The sequence below is a fragment of the Diorhabda sublineata genome, chromosome 1 (assembly GCF_026230105.1).
Source record: "Diorhabda sublineata isolate icDioSubl1.1 chromosome 1, icDioSubl1.1, whole genome shotgun sequence".
Taxonomy (NCBI): domain Eukaryota; kingdom Metazoa; phylum Arthropoda; class Insecta; order Coleoptera; family Chrysomelidae; genus Diorhabda; species Diorhabda sublineata.
The window spans coordinates 14,122,683-14,141,276 of record NC_079474.1 but is presented as its reverse complement, the minus strand read 5'-3'; the positions used below and the strand labels follow the sequence as shown (position 1 = coordinate 14,141,276).

At 29.6% G+C, this 18,594-nt stretch overlaps 1 protein-coding gene across 1 annotated transcript; it reads right to left on the bottom strand.

Annotated features, from left to right (window-relative positions):
- Positions 1–20: 20 nt before the first annotated feature.
- On the bottom strand, positions 21–18,146 carry LOC130449386 (uncharacterized). Its single transcript, XM_056787175.1, has 7 exons — positions 17,220–18,146; positions 15,893–16,253; positions 14,206–14,314; positions 10,386–10,593; positions 8,252–8,392; positions 4,023–4,314; positions 21–2,800 (listed from the first exon to the last, which is right to left on the bottom strand). The coding sequence occupies exons 1-6, from the start codon at positions 17,914–17,916 to the stop codon at positions 4,040–4,042; spliced, it is 1,791 nt and encodes a 596-aa protein (XP_056643153.1). The 5' UTR covers positions 17,917–18,146; the 3' UTR covers positions 21–2,800; positions 4,023–4,039.
- Between the last annotated feature and the right edge of the window lie 448 nt (positions 18,147–18,594).

Below are 18,594 nucleotides of genomic sequence, written 5' to 3'. Positions count from 1 at the left end.
AACGGAAACAAAAATAATAATTACACATTTATAAATTAAATTTATTTAATAAAAACATTAAAGTAAGTAAGTTAGATTGATTTATAGTTTAAGAATTTAATACATCAATATATTTACAAATGAACAAAAAGGTAAACAATTTACGGTATGCTTCCTATAGGCCAGTCAATAATTTTTAATACATAGTAGTAAGATGAAACTTATTGGAAAAGGAAGATATTATGTATTATGATTAGAATATTATGTATTATGATTAGATACTTGTTTGTTATTAGTTTACACGTGTTCTTATTAGATTCATATTTAGTTACAACCTGTATAATTTTATTTCGATTTGTCATCATAAAGAATTCGTATTTTTCTAAGGAGTATTACGAAAATGAGTAATCGATGTATTTGTCTTTTTTCAAGAACCTGACTAATCGTTTATCACTGACGAATTTGTACACAAGGAAACGATGTATGATTTTAGTTTTCAGTCATTATTATTATGTTCTCAGCAAGCGACTGGCGCGGATGTTAAATAGTTGAATTCAGTGGCAATAAAATTGTGTTTTCCAAATAAATGCGTTTCCTTTCAACTTCGTGTAATATATAATAAAAATGGAAGGAAAAAATAATTTACGGAAGATTTGAGGTCGGGAACTGGAAGAGGGAGGGTTTATCAAGATTTGCGGTAAAGTCTTAGGGAGAAAAGCTGTAGGAAATAATGAGATCCACAAATTTTGTATTTACATTTTTTCACATAACCTCTAAATTCATGTGAAAGCTTCAAGCAACCATATTTAGGTTTTATATTTCCAACTTTTGAAAACAAATAATTTTTTGTGAAAAATTCGGTGAAAACTTACATTACACATTTTGATTTAAAATATTTTTCATCTTATTTTGACTTTTTATCAGACCTGAAAAAGGAGATATTTTTTCGATAGTAAGTCAAAATAAAAAAAATTGCAGTTTATTTTAGTCATAAAACGGTTTTTACACAGAATTTCGTACAAAAAATACTAAAAACTTAGTTATTTAAATCTTTCACATAAATTTTGAGGTTATGTGAAAAAAGTGTGGATACAAAAATTGTAGATTTTTTATTACCTATAACTTTAGTATCTAATTTTTTCCATAAGACTCATAGTTTTACCACAAAGCCAGATAAAGTTTTAACCTATAAAAAATCACCCCCCCCCCTTCCTTTTCCTAACCTCAAATCATCCGTAATTTATTTTTTCTTTCATTTTACTTATATTCTATTCCTTTTTTAATAGGTTTCATCCTACTACTTATGCTTTTTACAATTTTCTAAGGTTCTGGTTCAATAATTTTGTTTCCACTATTGAACTTGATAAAAACCTAATTGAAACTTAATGAAAATAATTAGAAGAAATTTCTAACGACTATTAAGAAAATAAGTTTTCTAATACTGATTATTTCCGGCTATAAATAGGTAGTTACTGGAATTGTTAAAAGGAGAATAGTACCAGTCATAATTGACTTTCCTTTATGGAATTATAAGTATAAAATTGTTCAATAAAAAAAAATCTAAAAAACAGCCTCACTAATTTGAATTCTCCAATAATCAAAAAAGTATCAAGTATTACAGCAATTACTACTTGAAAGTACTCGAAAAGTATTCAGAAACTACTTAAATACTACAGAAGATGCTCAAAAAGTATTCAAATACTGCAGAAAGTACTCTAAAAGTAGTTAAATACTATGGAAATTGTTTGAAGAGTACTCAAACACTGTAGAAAATATTCGAAAAGTACTTGAATACCACAAAAAGCACTTTAAAAGTACTTGAAATACTATAGAACTTGTTCGGAAAATACTTAAATATTGTAGAAAGTACTCAAAGAGTACTTAAATACTACCTAAATGTTCTATATGGTACCGATATATATTTGCTACAATAGAATTTTCATTATTTCAGGTATCAAAACGCATGAGCGCTTTTTATTCGAGGTGCTACTAAAATAACAATTGAAGTTTAAAAATGTACCAAAGACATCAAAATTCGTCTACGGTAATGAGCTAGATACTGTGAAGACTGTTTTAAAAATGGTTCAGGACGAAGAACGTTCGATTCATGCATAGACATTGAAAACAAAGGAAAACGTACAAAAACATGTTCCATAAAACAGAGTACTACAAATCTTTTGATTGGGGAATTTTTGGCAAAGCTTTTTCTGTTTCTCCTCGTAGATCCAGTACTATACGACTTCTGGCTCTCCCCACTCTCCAAGAAAAAAAAACGTTTCAACAACATTCCTGATAATACAAAAATAACAACAGAATAGAGATGAAAACCATTACATTCACTATAGTAGGCATTAAGTGAATTGGTTAACTTGTTTATACGCATTTAAAATTTCAGATAACTACCTAATAAATATTTACCTATTAAACTTAAAACTATCTTAAAACTATAGATAATTACATTCTACAATTCAATTCATATCATGAAGTACACCCATCTGGCACTATCTATACTAGACAATAAAATTATTAACAACTGCATAAAATTAAAGTGAACACAAACATTATAGATACTAAATTCCGAAGTAAATATCATAAGGCAACATTAGATAACATATATATCATCTAGTGTCGCCATTTTTCTACGTCACTAAGAATTTTTCACTAAAAAACTTATCCCCCGCTGTCGCATGCTTCAATAAAGGCAATTCCATTTTGAGATATTATGTCTTTATAGTAGCTGCACGATTGGTGATAGCTGCAGATGTTGAAACTTTAAAGTTGTAGTACAACAATCTACATCTATCGATCATAATATGCGCAGCTAAAAATTGGATAATTATTATAAGAAAAGTACTCAAATATTGTAGAAAGTACTCTAAAAGAACTTAAATACTATAGAAATAATTCTAAAAGTATTTAAATACAATAGAAATTACTCTAAAAGTACTCAAATACTGTAGAATGTACTTCAAAAGTACTCAAATATTGTACAAAATACTCTAAAAGAACTTAAATACTATAGAAATAATTCTAAAAGTATTTAAATACTACAGAAATTAATCTAAAAGTACTTAAATACAACTCAAAGTCCAAAATTTTCATATATTTAATGTTGATATGGAAGTGCCACTGGAAACTCAATAACCTAGGCAACAATATTGTCATTTTAGTTTGGGGAGGAGCCGATATACATGCAAAGAAAAAATCGAAAAAACCTTTCATTGGACCGGAGTCTTTCTGCGGTACAAGAAAACGCACATATAAGAAATAATTTCAGGAGAAAGGACAATCTTAAAAAGAATTACTGGCTAGGATACTTTTAGGGCTGGACCATTTATAAAAAAGTTCCTTTTGATGTGAGATCTGGACCTTAGCTTTATTCCTTATAAGACGTTACTTCCTCAAGAAGCACCTGTTGAACTGAGTGTAGCAGAAAAAGAAGAAATTACAGAATTTTCGATACAGAAAATAGAAAATTCGTAGAAAACAAAGAAGAAAAGAAAATTAATAAGAAACTTGGAACTGTAAATGGTATTCGACAAAAGCAGATCTTATGGAGTGAAAATAAATGGGATTGTGGTTGAATTTAAAAAAAAAATGACATTGCTACGATCATAAAGGATGAGTAATCTATACCCAGTACAATGAAGATGAGATTGTTACAATTTCAATATAATTTCTTCCTATATGAATAAAAATTCGATTTCATGAATTGGATTTAGTGGTTTTGAAGCAAGATAACGAGATTTTTGGAGTATTTTTGGTTTATTGGAACTTCCTAGTTCACCTGAATAGTTTCTGGTGGATTACTCATGTAGCAACTAACTATAATCATGTGACAACAACAGAAAATAAATGCATTTCAATAAAAAGCATCCAATTGTGAATGATTTAATGCCTCAACCAAATAATCACCTGAATATACTCTATACATTAAAAATAGGTGGTATTAGAATGTTGGACTGGAGTATGTTTGATATTTGGAAATTTGAAATTAATTTTTGTAGCAATCTTAATTTCTATGACAAATTATTTCTACTAACCTAATTAAAAGTTGTTATTATTTAACAACTGAAAACGTTTTTACGTTAGGTTTGAATTGGATTTTTTCCAATCTGGCATAAGTTTTCAAACCGGCTTTATTCAATTCCGTCTTTTTATATTTTGAAGGTCTCGGATCGTCGACGGTTTTCCGTTTATTTTTTCCTAAAATCATGAATTTTATTTGTTCCGGCATATCTTCGATCTCGTACATGGCGTCGTGCGGGCTGGTTCCGAAGAAATTTTTCGTTTTGGTACAAGCATTGAATTGCAACAACATCTCAACCATGTCAACTGAAAATAATAATTCCTTAATTAATCAAACGATTACAAATTGAGTGGATAGATGAATAAGTGTCATGTTCATATTTATTAACTTAACCTTATAGTCAACTTATAGTTAACTCAAACTTAATAATGATGTAATACAAAATGACCCCTATACGAAAATGGTAAAAACATAACAGGAAAATTTCAGAAATGACAAAAGAAGAAGAGGAAAAAGTAAAATTCTCAACGAACACTGAGATAGAAGAAGAAATAAGATGACTGCGTGATGGGAGGAGATGGAATAGAGGCTAAGATGTTAAAGAAATCCATTAGAATGCCTTTATTGACCTATTCAAGTCGATTGCAACAGTTAAATGTTGAAAATATTACACCGAACTTTAAGGGTCCGCATCACAGAACATTATTCTAGACCTTGATTTTTTACTACCTTTACAACTAATATACAAGGTATCTAATTAATTTACAATCAGTTAGAAACATTTTTTGATAAAAAATAATTTTTTTAGCCCTTTGGACGTCATACAGTGCCTATAATTGATTCGGAATCGTTTACAAACTTTTCTCAACGAATATCGATATTTTTTCCACCTTTACAGGTGATATACAGGGTTTTTAATTAAAATTCATTTGTTTAGCCTTTTGGGTGTCATACAGTGTCTATAATTGATTCGGAATCGTTTACAAACTGTCCTCAACGATTATCGATATTTTTTCCACTTTTACAAATGATATACAGGGTTTCCAATTCGTTTAGAATCGGTTCTAGGGGGGCACCGCAGTGGTAAAGGTTGAATAATCGTATATAACCTTCATTCATAGGTAATTTTTTGTTTATATTACTTTAATGGTACTTGAAAAGAAAATAGAAACGATAATATGTAAGATAAAGTCTATTTTGATAATATGAACCTGCAAAATCATGAAAAATTGAATTTTTGCATAATTTATTTAGTTTTTTTCGTTTTTTTATACACCAAAGAAAAAAATAAATATTTCAGTATATTACTTGTAATAAAAGTTTAGAACAATTATAGACAACAAGTGAGTTTACATAAACATTTAAACTCCTGAAAATAATTTGAAAAAACGAAGATTTGAGATTATGAAAAAAATTCTGATTATTTTCGATTTTATTAATTTTTTTTTATTTCCTTTCACTATTTAATTTGCTTCATACTCAAAACTATAATACAAAAATGATTTTATATTGAATTTCGTTATATAAATTCTTAAAAACTTAAATTATTGCTAGTATTAAAAAATCGATAGTTAATTTAATACATAATATGAAGAGAATTGAGAAAAACTTTGAGAAATAACAGAAAATAAATTATTAGAATAAGAGGAGCGACACGAATTTGTAAAAAAATTCAATACCAAAATGTATAATAAGATTATTACATTGCAGACACAAAACAAAAAATAATCTGTAAATTACAGAATGATAATCGAAATATAAAAATACGTCTCAAATTTGAATGTTATAAATAAAATATGGTTTTTAAACACTCGTGTTGCGTTATCAGAAACTTATCTTAAATACATAAGTATAGATAAGCTTATCTATGTATATGTTACCAAGAAATTACCTCAAAATTCAAGGAAAATATACTATAAAACATTATTCGAATTAATTGAATATCTAAAATAGTTTAGGTATATCCTTATTTTTCAACAAATTTATTTTAAAAAAACACAATGTAAAAACAAAAAAGATTTTTATAAAAATTTATAATTTTTAAAATATGTAAATGTGCTAATCTCCACAAAATAAACAAAGTACCTAGGAAGTTACTATTTTTTTACAACTAGCAGATAGCAATACAGCAATGTCACTAAAGGTTATACTAGAATTAAGAATTTAATCCATTCAAAACAAAAGATTGCAAACACTGCTGTAGAAGTTGTCAACAATGAAGCAAATGACGAATAAGTTTCAAGTCAAATGTTTAATAATAGCACAAATGCTTTAGAAGAACTTTAGAAACATTGTTAGTTGGTTCAAGTGCTCTACGAAGGTTTACAATCCAGCAATGTCACCAAAGGTTATACTTGAATTAAGAATTTAATCGATTCAAAACAAAAGATTGCAAACTCTGCTATAGAAGCTGTTAACAATGAAGCAGATGACGAAGAAGTTAAAAGTCAAATATTTAATAATAGCACAAATGCATAATCATGCTTTAAAAGAACTTCAGAAACATTGTTGGTTTGTTCAAGTGCTCTTTGAAGTTTTGCAATCCAGCAATGTCACTAAAGAATATACTTGCATTAAGAATTTAATCAATTAAGAACTAAATATTGCAAACACTGCCTTAGAAGTTGTTGACAATGTAGAAAACGACGAAGAAGTTACAAGTCAAATAATTAATAATAGCACAAATGCTTTAGAAGAAATTCGGTTAGTTCAAGTGCTCTAAGAAGGTTTGCAACCCAGCAATAACTGAAGCTCATACTTCTATTTAGAAATTTATCAAAATATTGCAAATGCTGCTGTATAAGTTGTTAACAATGTAGAAAATACTAAAGCAAATAAAAATAAACCATTTCTAGGTGTTATCAATTTTTATGAAGTAACATTAAAAAATAGGCACATTTGATATTTCATTCACAATATGTAATTAATAAAAAAAATCTCCAAAACCATTTTATTTATACACTGTGTGTCCCAACAAAAACTATTTATTCTAAATAACTGCTGATTTATAAAAAATTGATGAAATTCATAGACAAAGGTAACACATTTACCTTTGAAATGAAAGTCAATGGATTTCATCAAATTTTTATAAAGATACCCTAATATAACCAATACTTATCACCCTATTGAGAAACTTCAAGAACATTGCTGATTGGTGCCAGTGCTCTAAAAAACTATGAATTCTCTTTAAAATCGACTATATTTTTTTTGTAAAATTCTTCAATGGATTTGTAAAAATAATTGTTAATTTTGGATTTCTTTTTCGTTTTTTGGTCCTATTTTGGAACTAAAATCTCATTCCTTGGATCTTCTACATTTCTTCGGTGATCAGCCTAAAGGTCTTCCTTTGGTTGGTGAAAATTATATGAAAATATCAACTATTTGATCACCAATCCCTAATTTTCGATTTAATAACTATAAATACGAAGCATGATGAAATTTCATTATCGAATGTGTCCTTTAACATGATCTTAGCACATTTGGAGTCGATTAATGAATTGTTTCAAATACCATCGACCCCAAATGACACCAGAGAAATAAATATAAATGGATCGATTCTGGTGACTTCTCCACAAGTCCTCTTCATCCAACCTATATACCAGGAAAGTGATTATTGAGAAATTTATCAACCGGTACAATAAGATATGATGATGTACCATCTTATTGACAAAAAAAACAATTCCTGATCCATAATATTGTTGTCTTCTTCCTAACCAAAAAAAAGTTTTGTTTAAATAAACAGTACAATTTTGAAATTTTAAATTTTATTATTTTACTGTACACCAGAAATAGTTTCCTTATGGACTGGGTACCTTTCATTTATAAGTGACCTGAAACTGTTTCCACTAAATCCATTTCCATCAGTTTAATCCTCAAGTTCAAAGCATAACGATGACCAAAATGGATAAATATTATTCAAAATTGGAAGGATAGGAACTCGAATCTGGTTCCAAGTACATATAATAATTATTTTTTTTTGTGCTATTAAGTTCCCCTTTTACAACTTTAAAGTGAGTAGTTTTCGTTGGGTCACCGTGTATATATATATATATATATATATATATATATATATATATATATATATATATATATATATATAAATATTAGAATATATAAATGACAAGAGCTAAGAAAACATAAATATTTTTCCATTATGATGGATAATAAATTTTCCTTTACGTTGAAAACTTCTAAAAAATCAAATTCATTTTGGTACATTAAGATTCCCAAAAAGGTACATACCATCTTGCCTTTCGGAGGCATGAAACAGGGCCGTCCTACCAGAAATTTGATCTTTGACATTTGGGTTAGCCTCAGATTCCAACAAAATTTCTGCACAATCGTGATAACCATTTAAACAGCATATCATCAACGGCGTTAACCCTGTAATAAAACTTTTTTTAACATTTTCAAATGAAAATCACTCGTGGGAGGATTTAGTTATGGTCCTGATATAGGATTCTTTTCCTCTGCAAGGTTATTTGAAGTCTTTTCTTTTGCATAACTAGGGTTGGGTTATTTTAATGGGATTGTTAAGCGCAGGGGAACGTTATGTATAGTGTCTTAACGTGAAAGTGACTTGATGGAACAAACTATGTGGGCATTAATCCTGTAATAAAAATTTTTCAACATTTTTAAGTGAAAATCACTCTCGGAAGGATTTAGTTATGGCTCTGATATAGGATTATTTTCCTCTGCAAGGTTATTTGAAGTCTTTTCTTTTGCATAACTAGGGTTGGAATGTTTTAATAGGGTTGTTTAGCGCGGGGGTACGTTATGTATAGTGTTTTAACGTTAAAGTGGCTGGATGGAACAAACTATGTGAATTTCACGTTATAACGTTCAGAGAATCGTCAAAGAAGACAAAGTAGTTTTTAGTAAATCTTCGGTAGTAGCTAAATGGTGGTTACATTTGGAAATATAACTCTTTCATTACCGACAAATATGATGATAATTTTTTTATTGGTGATTAAACACCTAAAATATATTTTAAATCATGGAAATTAATCAGAAATATATTTTTTAATACGCACTATAGACAACAAATTATTTTTATTTGCCTACATGTCAAGAAAATTATTTCCGATAATATTTTTATAGTCATATATACCTAGAATATTGATGAATCGATATATTTAAAATTTTTGGAAATATTTATCATCATAATAAACTTTAGGTGGCTCTATAATAAGTTTTATATCTATTTCAAGTAAATTCAAAATTTTCCACACTTATCTAGAATCGATAACAGAACACTAATTTAATAATTTAGTGCTATTGTCCTTATCATGTCCATCGGGAATATCTTCAGCTATAGAAGAAAATTTTCTACTTGTATTGAGTTTTATCCCAAAGAAAATTCACATTAGCTGGAGGTGGAACTGGATCCTTGGACATAGGACCCAAATCTTCAGTTAAATTCCTTATTCACAGTTTAAGGAATTGCTTAAACTGTGAAAAGGGGAAAAAACAAAGAGGTGTTGCTGCAGACGGAGTAAGGGCACGGTTATCACAAATAAAAAATAGATCCTTTCTTCCGATATTGTACAATAGAAAAGGAAACTAAAAAGCAGATCATCTGCAAAGGTCAAGGTCTTATACAAGGAGGTATATCATATTATTTGACCTAATAGAAGAGAATTTTCCAGTTCCGAAAAGCAGGCATCCTCATTCTTAGTTAGTGATGGTAAAATCCATGCTTTCATGGGAATAGATGGATTATATGTATCTTCAAACTTTAAACTAATCACTGGTCACGGTTACCACAAATAAAAAATGGATCCCGACTTCCAGTTGCGAGGAATAGAGAAGGAAACTACAAAGCACATCATCTACAAATCATATTATTTGACTTAATAAAAAGAAAAGGAGACGAAAAATCAAAGAGGTATCATCAGTAGTAACTTCAAAAAGACTTTGATGGGAATATACAGAAAAGGTTTAGTAGTACTGTCTCCAAACTTAAAAGTTTCTCCACTCTTCCGATTCATGTAAACAAGTTGCATCAATATTCCAACAGGAACTCAATGATTTAGTTGTTTCAAAACATCAAATAATGAGTATCTAAAGCCAACAAATGCCATCCTTGCAAAGGAAGACCAAACAATCCAGATTATTGTTAAGAAGAGTAGTAGTAGTGTCTCAGTCTTCGTCAAAATCTTCTGAGGTTTCTGGTAATTTGGGAATATACAGAGTCGTTACGACGAGGTAGTTTTAGGAACAAGGGATTTTATCAAGGGATCCAGATTTTCTTTAAGATGTTAGAAAATAATCTGTTTGCTTTATAAAAATTAATAACGCTATTGAAAGTGAAATATTAGTTTGTTAAAGTGCTTGAAAAGAAATTGATTAGTGAATAATCAACATCTAAACTCACCTTCGTGATTATATTCGTCTATACAGTTTGTCTCCGGTCCAATGTAGCTCAATAACCATTTCAAGGCTTCGGCTCTTTCGAATTCAACTGCGTAATGGATAACATTATTTCCTTCGGAATCCGTGAGATGAACGCTAGCGCCGTTAGTTAATAGAGCGCCGATAATATTCACTGGTGAGTCATTAATAATTGCTAGTTGAAGCGGACTCTAAAATAGAAGCATCGTGACTATAGGGCTGAGTTTTTATTGAGGGTAACCACGGATAAACGTTAGATAATCGAATTGTCTTTAACTATTCCCTTCTAAGACCTTTTCATATTTTTTGGGGGATGAAACAGATAAAATCTTGATGTTTCGACCTATTTCGATCTGTATCACAATATCTAAAGATTTTATGTGTCCTTTAAAAGGAATTTCAATTAAAGCAAAAGTGCCTATAGGAATGGGATTCCAATAAAAGTTATAAAGTCTGATGGTGAATCCTTAAGGGAGCGATATAATTTGATTAAAAAAATATGGTAGAAAGAGCAGATGTCACACCAATTATTTATCCAGTACAAAAGAAGGCGGATGTGACTGACTGAGTGAATTATAGGGGTTGGATGTCGAACGAGTGGCTCCAGAAAAAGAACTTGAAAAGAAAGCAAAGTAATATGGACTGCGCATAAATTGAACAAAATACCAAATATATGGGGACGAGAAGAGATCTGAATAGCTGCAAATATCTACAGAACAAAGCAAGGATTATAAATTTGATAAAGTCCAGGAGTTCGAATACCTGGGAGTGACAGTAACAAACGAAGGGGGTGAAACCAGGGAAATCGACAAAAAACTGGCGAGAGGAAACGAAACGTTTGGAGCCCTAAGAGGACCATTTAGATCAAAAGATATTTCGAGAGACGCATTTACAAGGCAGTCATACAACCAACGGTGATGTATGGATCATGAAAAAAAAAAGAAAACAAAATAAACGTATGGGAGGGAAAGGTACTAAGGAGGATGTTCGGAGGAGTACGAGAAGAAGAACGAACGCAGATATCAATACTGTATGGTTAAGCTGGGATGGGATATGTGATCAAAACAAAAAGTCTCCGTTGAATGGGGCGTATAACCAGAAAGGACGAAGACAGTTGGGTGAAAAGGGGAGATGAAGCGAGGGCGTCTGGATAGAAGCATAGAGAACTGCAACGTGCACAACCATGAACAAAAATTGATGGAGGAAAGCATAGAGCGACTTAAACCTTGTGCCTAAAGGCATCTTGACTTTGTTTAGCGCCGATACATTCCCCCCTCCAAAAAAACCATTTTTTTGACTGCTGAAGTGTATTTTGGAGCAGCCTCTGTTGACCTCGATGTTGGTGATACATCATAGGATCAAAATTACGCGAAATCAGTCGATTAAATTCAATCCATCATTCTAGACTGATAACCGATAATTTAACTCGGATGTTTTTATCAGAAATGTATACATTTAAAAGTGATTCCCCCTTTTTTTTTACAAAACTATAACTAATTGTGTAATAGAACATAAATCAAGGACACGAGAGGCAACACTATAAACAACTGTCTTCGTAATCAAATACAGTTAATGGTATCAACTTGTTTCAAACCATTATTTGTTTATTTAATTTCTTTTTTATTAAAATTAATATCAAAATATAGATAAGTATCATCTTATGTGATATTTATTATTTAGTGATAAAGTCAACAACAAAAAATCATTCGAAAATATGAATAAGCAGAAAATTTGCTACAACAAAATATATTCAAATAATGAAAATATTTATGTACACGACAAAGTAACAGTAGCCACTTGAATTACGTTACGACAGCCCTTTTTACTCTAACAATTTCTTTAGCACACCTCGTAAATACTCTATAATTTATTTTTATTGACATCTACCATCTACAAGTCATTTTATTTGTTTTTATCATTATTTTTGTCTACTTCTTCTGCAGCTTTTAAATAGGGTAATTCAATGGGATATAGGTTAAAAGGGCACGTTATTTGGATCATAAGAGGCTATAATTGAGCTATAATCAAGATAAAGGTTAGGTTAGGTTATTTGGATCAGTAAATGGCTATAATTGATATAGAGGTTAAAAGGGCAGGTAATTTCGACCATAAAATGATCATACTTGGGATATAGGTTGAAAGGGCAACTTATTTCACCAAGAAATGGCTATTTTAAAAATAAAATGATCATAATTGAGATAAAGGTTGAAAGATCAAGTTATTTGGATCATAGCATGGCTATAAGACAACAGCTAAATGAAAATATTTCTATACAAATGGTATAAAAAAGTTATAAAGTTAAAAGACTTGTTGTATAAATGAAATTTTTATAAAAAACTTGTTCTTCACCGAGAATTTACTCATAGATTGTTAGTGTATCAAATCCAAATTAAAAATGAGTAAAATATAAGTGTACACGTGATCAAAATAAACAAACCATATAACCATAACGATACAACATAAATAAATCGAAAAATTTACAATGTTCAACAAAATATGAGATTTAGTGTCATTAAAATTATTCATGCTTGAATCATGGATGACAAATAAATGATTATATTGAGATAAAGGTTAAAAGGGCAGGTTATTTTGACAATAAAATGACTATAATTGAGATAAAGGTTAAAAGGGCAGGTTATTTTGACAATAAAATGACCATAATTGAGATATAGGTTAAAATAGTAGGTTATTTTGACAATAAAATGACTATAATTGAGATATGGGTTAAAATAGTAGGTTATTTTGATAATAAAATGGCTATAATTTAAATATAGGATAAGAACGCACGATATTTTGACAATAAAATGGCTATAGAGATATAGGTTAAAAGGGCAGGTTATTTTGACAATAAAATGGCTTTAATTGAAATATAGGTTGAGAGGGCAGGTTATTTTGAGAATAAAATGTCTATAATTAAAATATAAGATAAAAGGGAAGGTTATTTTGTTAATAAAAAGGCTAAAATTTGAATCTAGGTTGAGAGGGAAAGTTATTTTACAATAAAATATAATTGAAATATAGGTTAAAAGAGAAGGTAATAATAACAAAAATTACAATAAAATAAAAACGGAGTTGATAAATGAACATTTTCCACATTCGCAGTTTGTTTTCCTCCCCAAATCTCTTAGTTTGCATTTTTCTTCAATCAAATCTGCCACAGCTCATCCAAAATCTCTTTCCCAATGGTTCCCATTTAAACCAATTCAACTATAATGTGTTGTATAATGGAATCAACCACCATATCTGATCACCTTTACTCATAATTTCCATATCCCCCATCAATTACAGTATGGTATATAACATATGTTGATGCTAGACGACATATGTACCACAATATTCAGCAATACTATCTACATTAAGTAAAATTCAATACATTTTCACATTTTCAAGAAAAATAGGTAAAGAAATTCCTTCGGAGCTTGTAAAAAAACACTAGACCTCCCTCACTAGGTAATTAATTAACGATTTTGGGAAATATGATTGAGAAAGAATTTCCAGACATAAGGGCTGGGTTCGTCAAACTGCTATTGTCTTAAAAATTTGCTAATTGTAAATAGTTTGTTTTAGATCATAATTCATCTAATTTTACTTATGAAAACTATCATTCACACAAGACTCATTCAACGTTTCAACACTGGACTCAATCTGATCTAATTTTCCCATAATAGCACTAAAATCTTCAGTATACGGATATTTTATTGGTTCTATGATGCATCCTCGTCTTCCATAGCTAAAGCTAAATGTAAAGTAAGTGTTGGAGACAAAATCTTTATAAATCTCATTATACATAAATAAGTACTTACATAATCTTTATTATTCGGTATATCCATTGATTGTTTCAAAAGTTTCAGGATAAATATACTACGCTTAACAAACTTGATGTCATTCGTCAGAACTGCTACATGAATTGGTCTGAAAAGTATATTAACAGTGGAGCCAAAGACAATAAATTTGAAGTTAGAAGACAAAATTGAAGTGAAAAACAAATTCTACATTGTTTATTCAATTCCCAATCATTTATAACGAAATTTTTATTACAAATAACTTAACTTTGACATTAAAATGAAAACAAAATCACGCAGCAGTCCTATATCACTACCAGGACCTCTGTAATGACACAAAGACTAGATTGCCTTTAAACACCAAGTACGTGATAATCTCATCCCACTGATCATGATTTTTGCTAGTTTATGACCAGAAGATCTCTTCAACCGACCAAAATTGGAGAAATTGGTCAGCTGAGTATCCTATCCACTATTTGAGAAACGTTCTTAATAGTTGAATATGTTATCCTATATTTACAGAAGGAAATTACAGTTGAAAAATATTAAAGCATTATTAGAGACTAAGTTTGCTAAACTACAAATCTGAACCTCTAAAATGAAAGTGACAGAAGGATTAGGAAACATCTCATTATGCTTGAATGGTAACTAGTATTCTCAAACAAATAGATTTGATGATGAGGTAACATTAAGTCGCCAGCTATATCACCAGATCTTATGCTGTGAAGGAAAAGAAAACATTGGATAGAAGAAGAATTATTTGAGGGGGAAGTATTTTCAGTATCATAAATTATTCAGAAAATATATATGATATTTAGGTTAGGTTAGTTATTCAAAATAAAGAGTTGCGTGAATCATCCTGTATAGTAAAATTTATGTTTGAATTGTGGAAAATACAATTTAAAAGTTGACCTACCCTAACATAATTCTTAAAAGTATGGATATCAATTTTTTTTACTTAATATACAAATATTTGGACACTAAAATTAAATTATTAAAAAAATACGGATTTTAATTAATAAGAAAATTATAATCGACCATGAAATTTGTTATCTCTATGTAACCCACAAAAATAAAATCTGTTACAGAAAACCCAATATAGTTTTACTTTATCTTTATCCTGTTGATAAGGATTATTTTGAATGAAATGGTTAATCACCTGAAATTTTTTATATTGAAAATATACAATTGTATTGGCATAATCATAAAGGATGTGGATATTGATAGTAAATACAGAAAACTTGCAAGGATGTAGGGGAAATTTTGAGAAAATATAAATTTTGTAAACCACACTCATCTTGACATTACTTCTCAAACAAATGGAATCTCTTATTTCATAGACCTTTCGATATGTTTATGCTTCTAATTGTTCTGGATTTTAGCTCTCTTCTGATTTAAAATGATAAAAGAAACTAATTTTAAATCAGAAGAGATCTAAAATTGAAAACATTTAGAAGTACAAACAACCAAAAGGCTAAGTTCATTGTCCATCCAGCATACAGCCCAGATTTAGCACTAAGTAATTTTTTTGTTCGTGAAAACCAGAAGAAGCTATTGTTGTGTTCAAAAAGCATATTTTATTAATAGGGGGGGAAAAAGTGTTTCAAAAATTTGTTTAAACGCTTATAAAATAGAATTCAAAACGTAAGGAAATTGGAAGTAAAAAGAAAACTAAATAATTATTTTAATGAGAAATTAGTGTACTTACAAATTCCCTTGTTCATCAAAAATAAGGGCATTTCGCAATTCCTTGAAAAAGTTCTCTGCACAGTTTTTTGATGATTTACTACTAGGTAGAAAAGAATTTTCATTATTTTTTTTAGAAACCACATTATTCAATGTAGTATATTTTTTAGTAGTACCATCATCAACAATATTGCTATTTATCATTTTGCCAGCAGATATTGGACTTTGCGTTTCTATGTCGTTAATTATACTGGGTAAATCAAATATATCCATTCTTAATAAATAATCCAAATCAAGTTCAAGATCATCATCGGTTTGCACCTCCTTAGTAACCATAATGGGTTTAATGTCTGCTTGTAAACATTTGTCTTTGCTCACTACAGCTATAATTTGAAAAAATATTTCAGCAAGATTGTCAACAAAAAGTTGAGATACAGTATTAAGTATTCACATGAATTATTAGAATAGAATTCCCAGTACCAAAACATAATGACTTGAAAACTTATTGTTAATAAGAGCTCGAATAATGTATTTCTTTCAATTAAACAATATCTAAAACTTTTAAAAAGCATAATTTCACATCTCTCAGTTCACCAGCTGTAAATCTAGCACCAACGATTACTTTTATGGTTACCAGGACATTAAGGTTGAAAGCAAACAGCTGTGTCAAAAAAAGAGACAACAATTCCATATTTTAGATGAGAGCCTCATGAGACGTAACATCTACAAAGAACTGAATTGATGGCTAAAGAACTGGAGAAACACTTGAGACCTGAGCTTCTGAAGATTTGTAAAGGCTAAATTCATCTGATGGATACTCTTCTGATAGGCCACCACCCCTCAAATACAGTGATAGGCATAATATTTCCTCAATAGGCTCAAATACCTCAAAGGAGTAGTTTTTGAGATGGGAAATAAAAACCCCATAAAAATAGCCTCCTTTAGGAAGAGTTTAGTTTATACATTTTAGAAGCAGATCAATGAGATGCATAGTGAATGTAAAGCCAAAAATGATCTGTCAAGCCACTTAGTCGCACAATGTGAATTACATTCACATTATATTCAATATTCTTATATAGCTAAAAATTTTACGTTATTGACACTGATGATTTGCTTATTTATATTAATCAATAGATCACCTACATTATGAATATCAAAATAAAAATATGTTTTAACAAGAAAAATTAGTTTTTTCTTAGTTTTTACACCTGAAAAATATGTAAGCAAGCATCTATCAAATTATAACTAAACTTATGTAAATAGTAAGCTAAATAGTGATCTATATAACTTTTTAAGAAATTATAAATAATAAATTCTAACCATAAATATAGTAGATACAATTTACTAACCTGTCCTGGTAGTTTCCTGCATATCACAATTTTTCGTTAGATCTAGAGCTGCACTTTGAATATTACTTGTACTATTAATAAGATTGTTCAATAAAGTTGTATTGACAATGATGGGTTTGTTAGTAACATTATCATTTTTTAACATTCTGAGGCTATCTATAGTAGTCTTATCAGTTGTGTTTGCTACGATGTTCTCCACACTACTGATTGGTATTATTTTAAACTTGTTTTCATTTAATGGTATTTTTCCAGTTATCTGTGATGTAACTTTCTTATCAATATTTATGGGATAGATATTAGTATGATTAGTTAACGAATTTTGATATTCCTCATTCTTCTTTGAGATCCCTTTTAATATTTTTATCTTCACAGGACAATTGGAATTGTTTAGATTTTGAAGTGAAGCTAGTTTTGTTATTTGACTGTTTTTGGGTATTTCAGATTCCGCTAATATCTTGATTTTCTTACCATTAAGCATTATAAACTTCTCGCCAGTATTACTATTGGTTTCAACTCTAACAGTTCGTTTGCCAGGTGCAGATGCCATATTAATATTATTATGTATAGGTTTGCTTAAAACTGGTAAAGAATCCTTGAAGCCGAGAAGACTACTATTCTCACTCACTACTTCTGTTTTGTAACAATAAATTGTTTCGGAATAATGGTTAGATTTTATTACGCGTTTAACAATTTCCATCGCCTTACTCAATACCTAAAATTAGGTTACTTCTATGGCGTAGCATCAATAAAATAATGCTCGACGATAAATGGTTAGTTGTACGTTCAATTCAGTATATTATCTTCAAAATTCAATTCAACAATATAAGACATTCTCTAGTTTTTACAAGAAAAATTCAATTGGGGTAATCCCCTTGTTTTTGAGGAAATCACAATCACGTCACTTATCGACCGACTTCATCGTATACCTTCGATATAATATACAAACTTAAAGCTTCGATTTCAAACGAAGTAATGAATCGATTAATCAATCAGATCGAAGCATTCGAATAACATAGATATATTGGCATATTCTATTAGACAAGAATAAAAAATGTTATAAATTTACTACGAGCAAACACTTGGAGCAAACTAGTTTGGAGTAGATCATCGAGTAACTGTTCATCATACCGAATCCTTTATGTATTACTTGTAATGCGTGTTGCCTACATTTAGTGGATCGCTAGAGCACCTAACAACTAATTATTTTCTATTTATGATAAATCTCGTAGAAAACAACGTGTTTAAATAATTTATTCATACAAAAAAACAAAAAAAAAATGCTTTTATTGTCTTAGTTACTCAGGTTAAAATAAATAATGTTGGTTGCCTATAAACAGTAGATTGATACAGATTCCCAATTTCTCGGTTATAATTC

Bases quoted from the DNA above. Each gene is read 5' to 3' on its own strand.
- LOC130449386 (XM_056787175.1), bottom strand. From the start codon at position 17,916: ATGGAAATTGTTAAACGCGTAATAAAATCTAACCATTATTCCGAAACA. The intron at 10,594-14,205 runs GTAAGTACTTAT...CTTCTATTTTAG, and splicing joins TACCGAATAATAAAGATTAT to AGTCCGCTTCAACTAGCAAT. The intron at 4,315-8,251 runs GTATGTACCTTT...TATTATTTTCAG, and splicing joins TGCCTCCGAAAGGCAAGATG to TTGACATGGTTGAGATGTTG.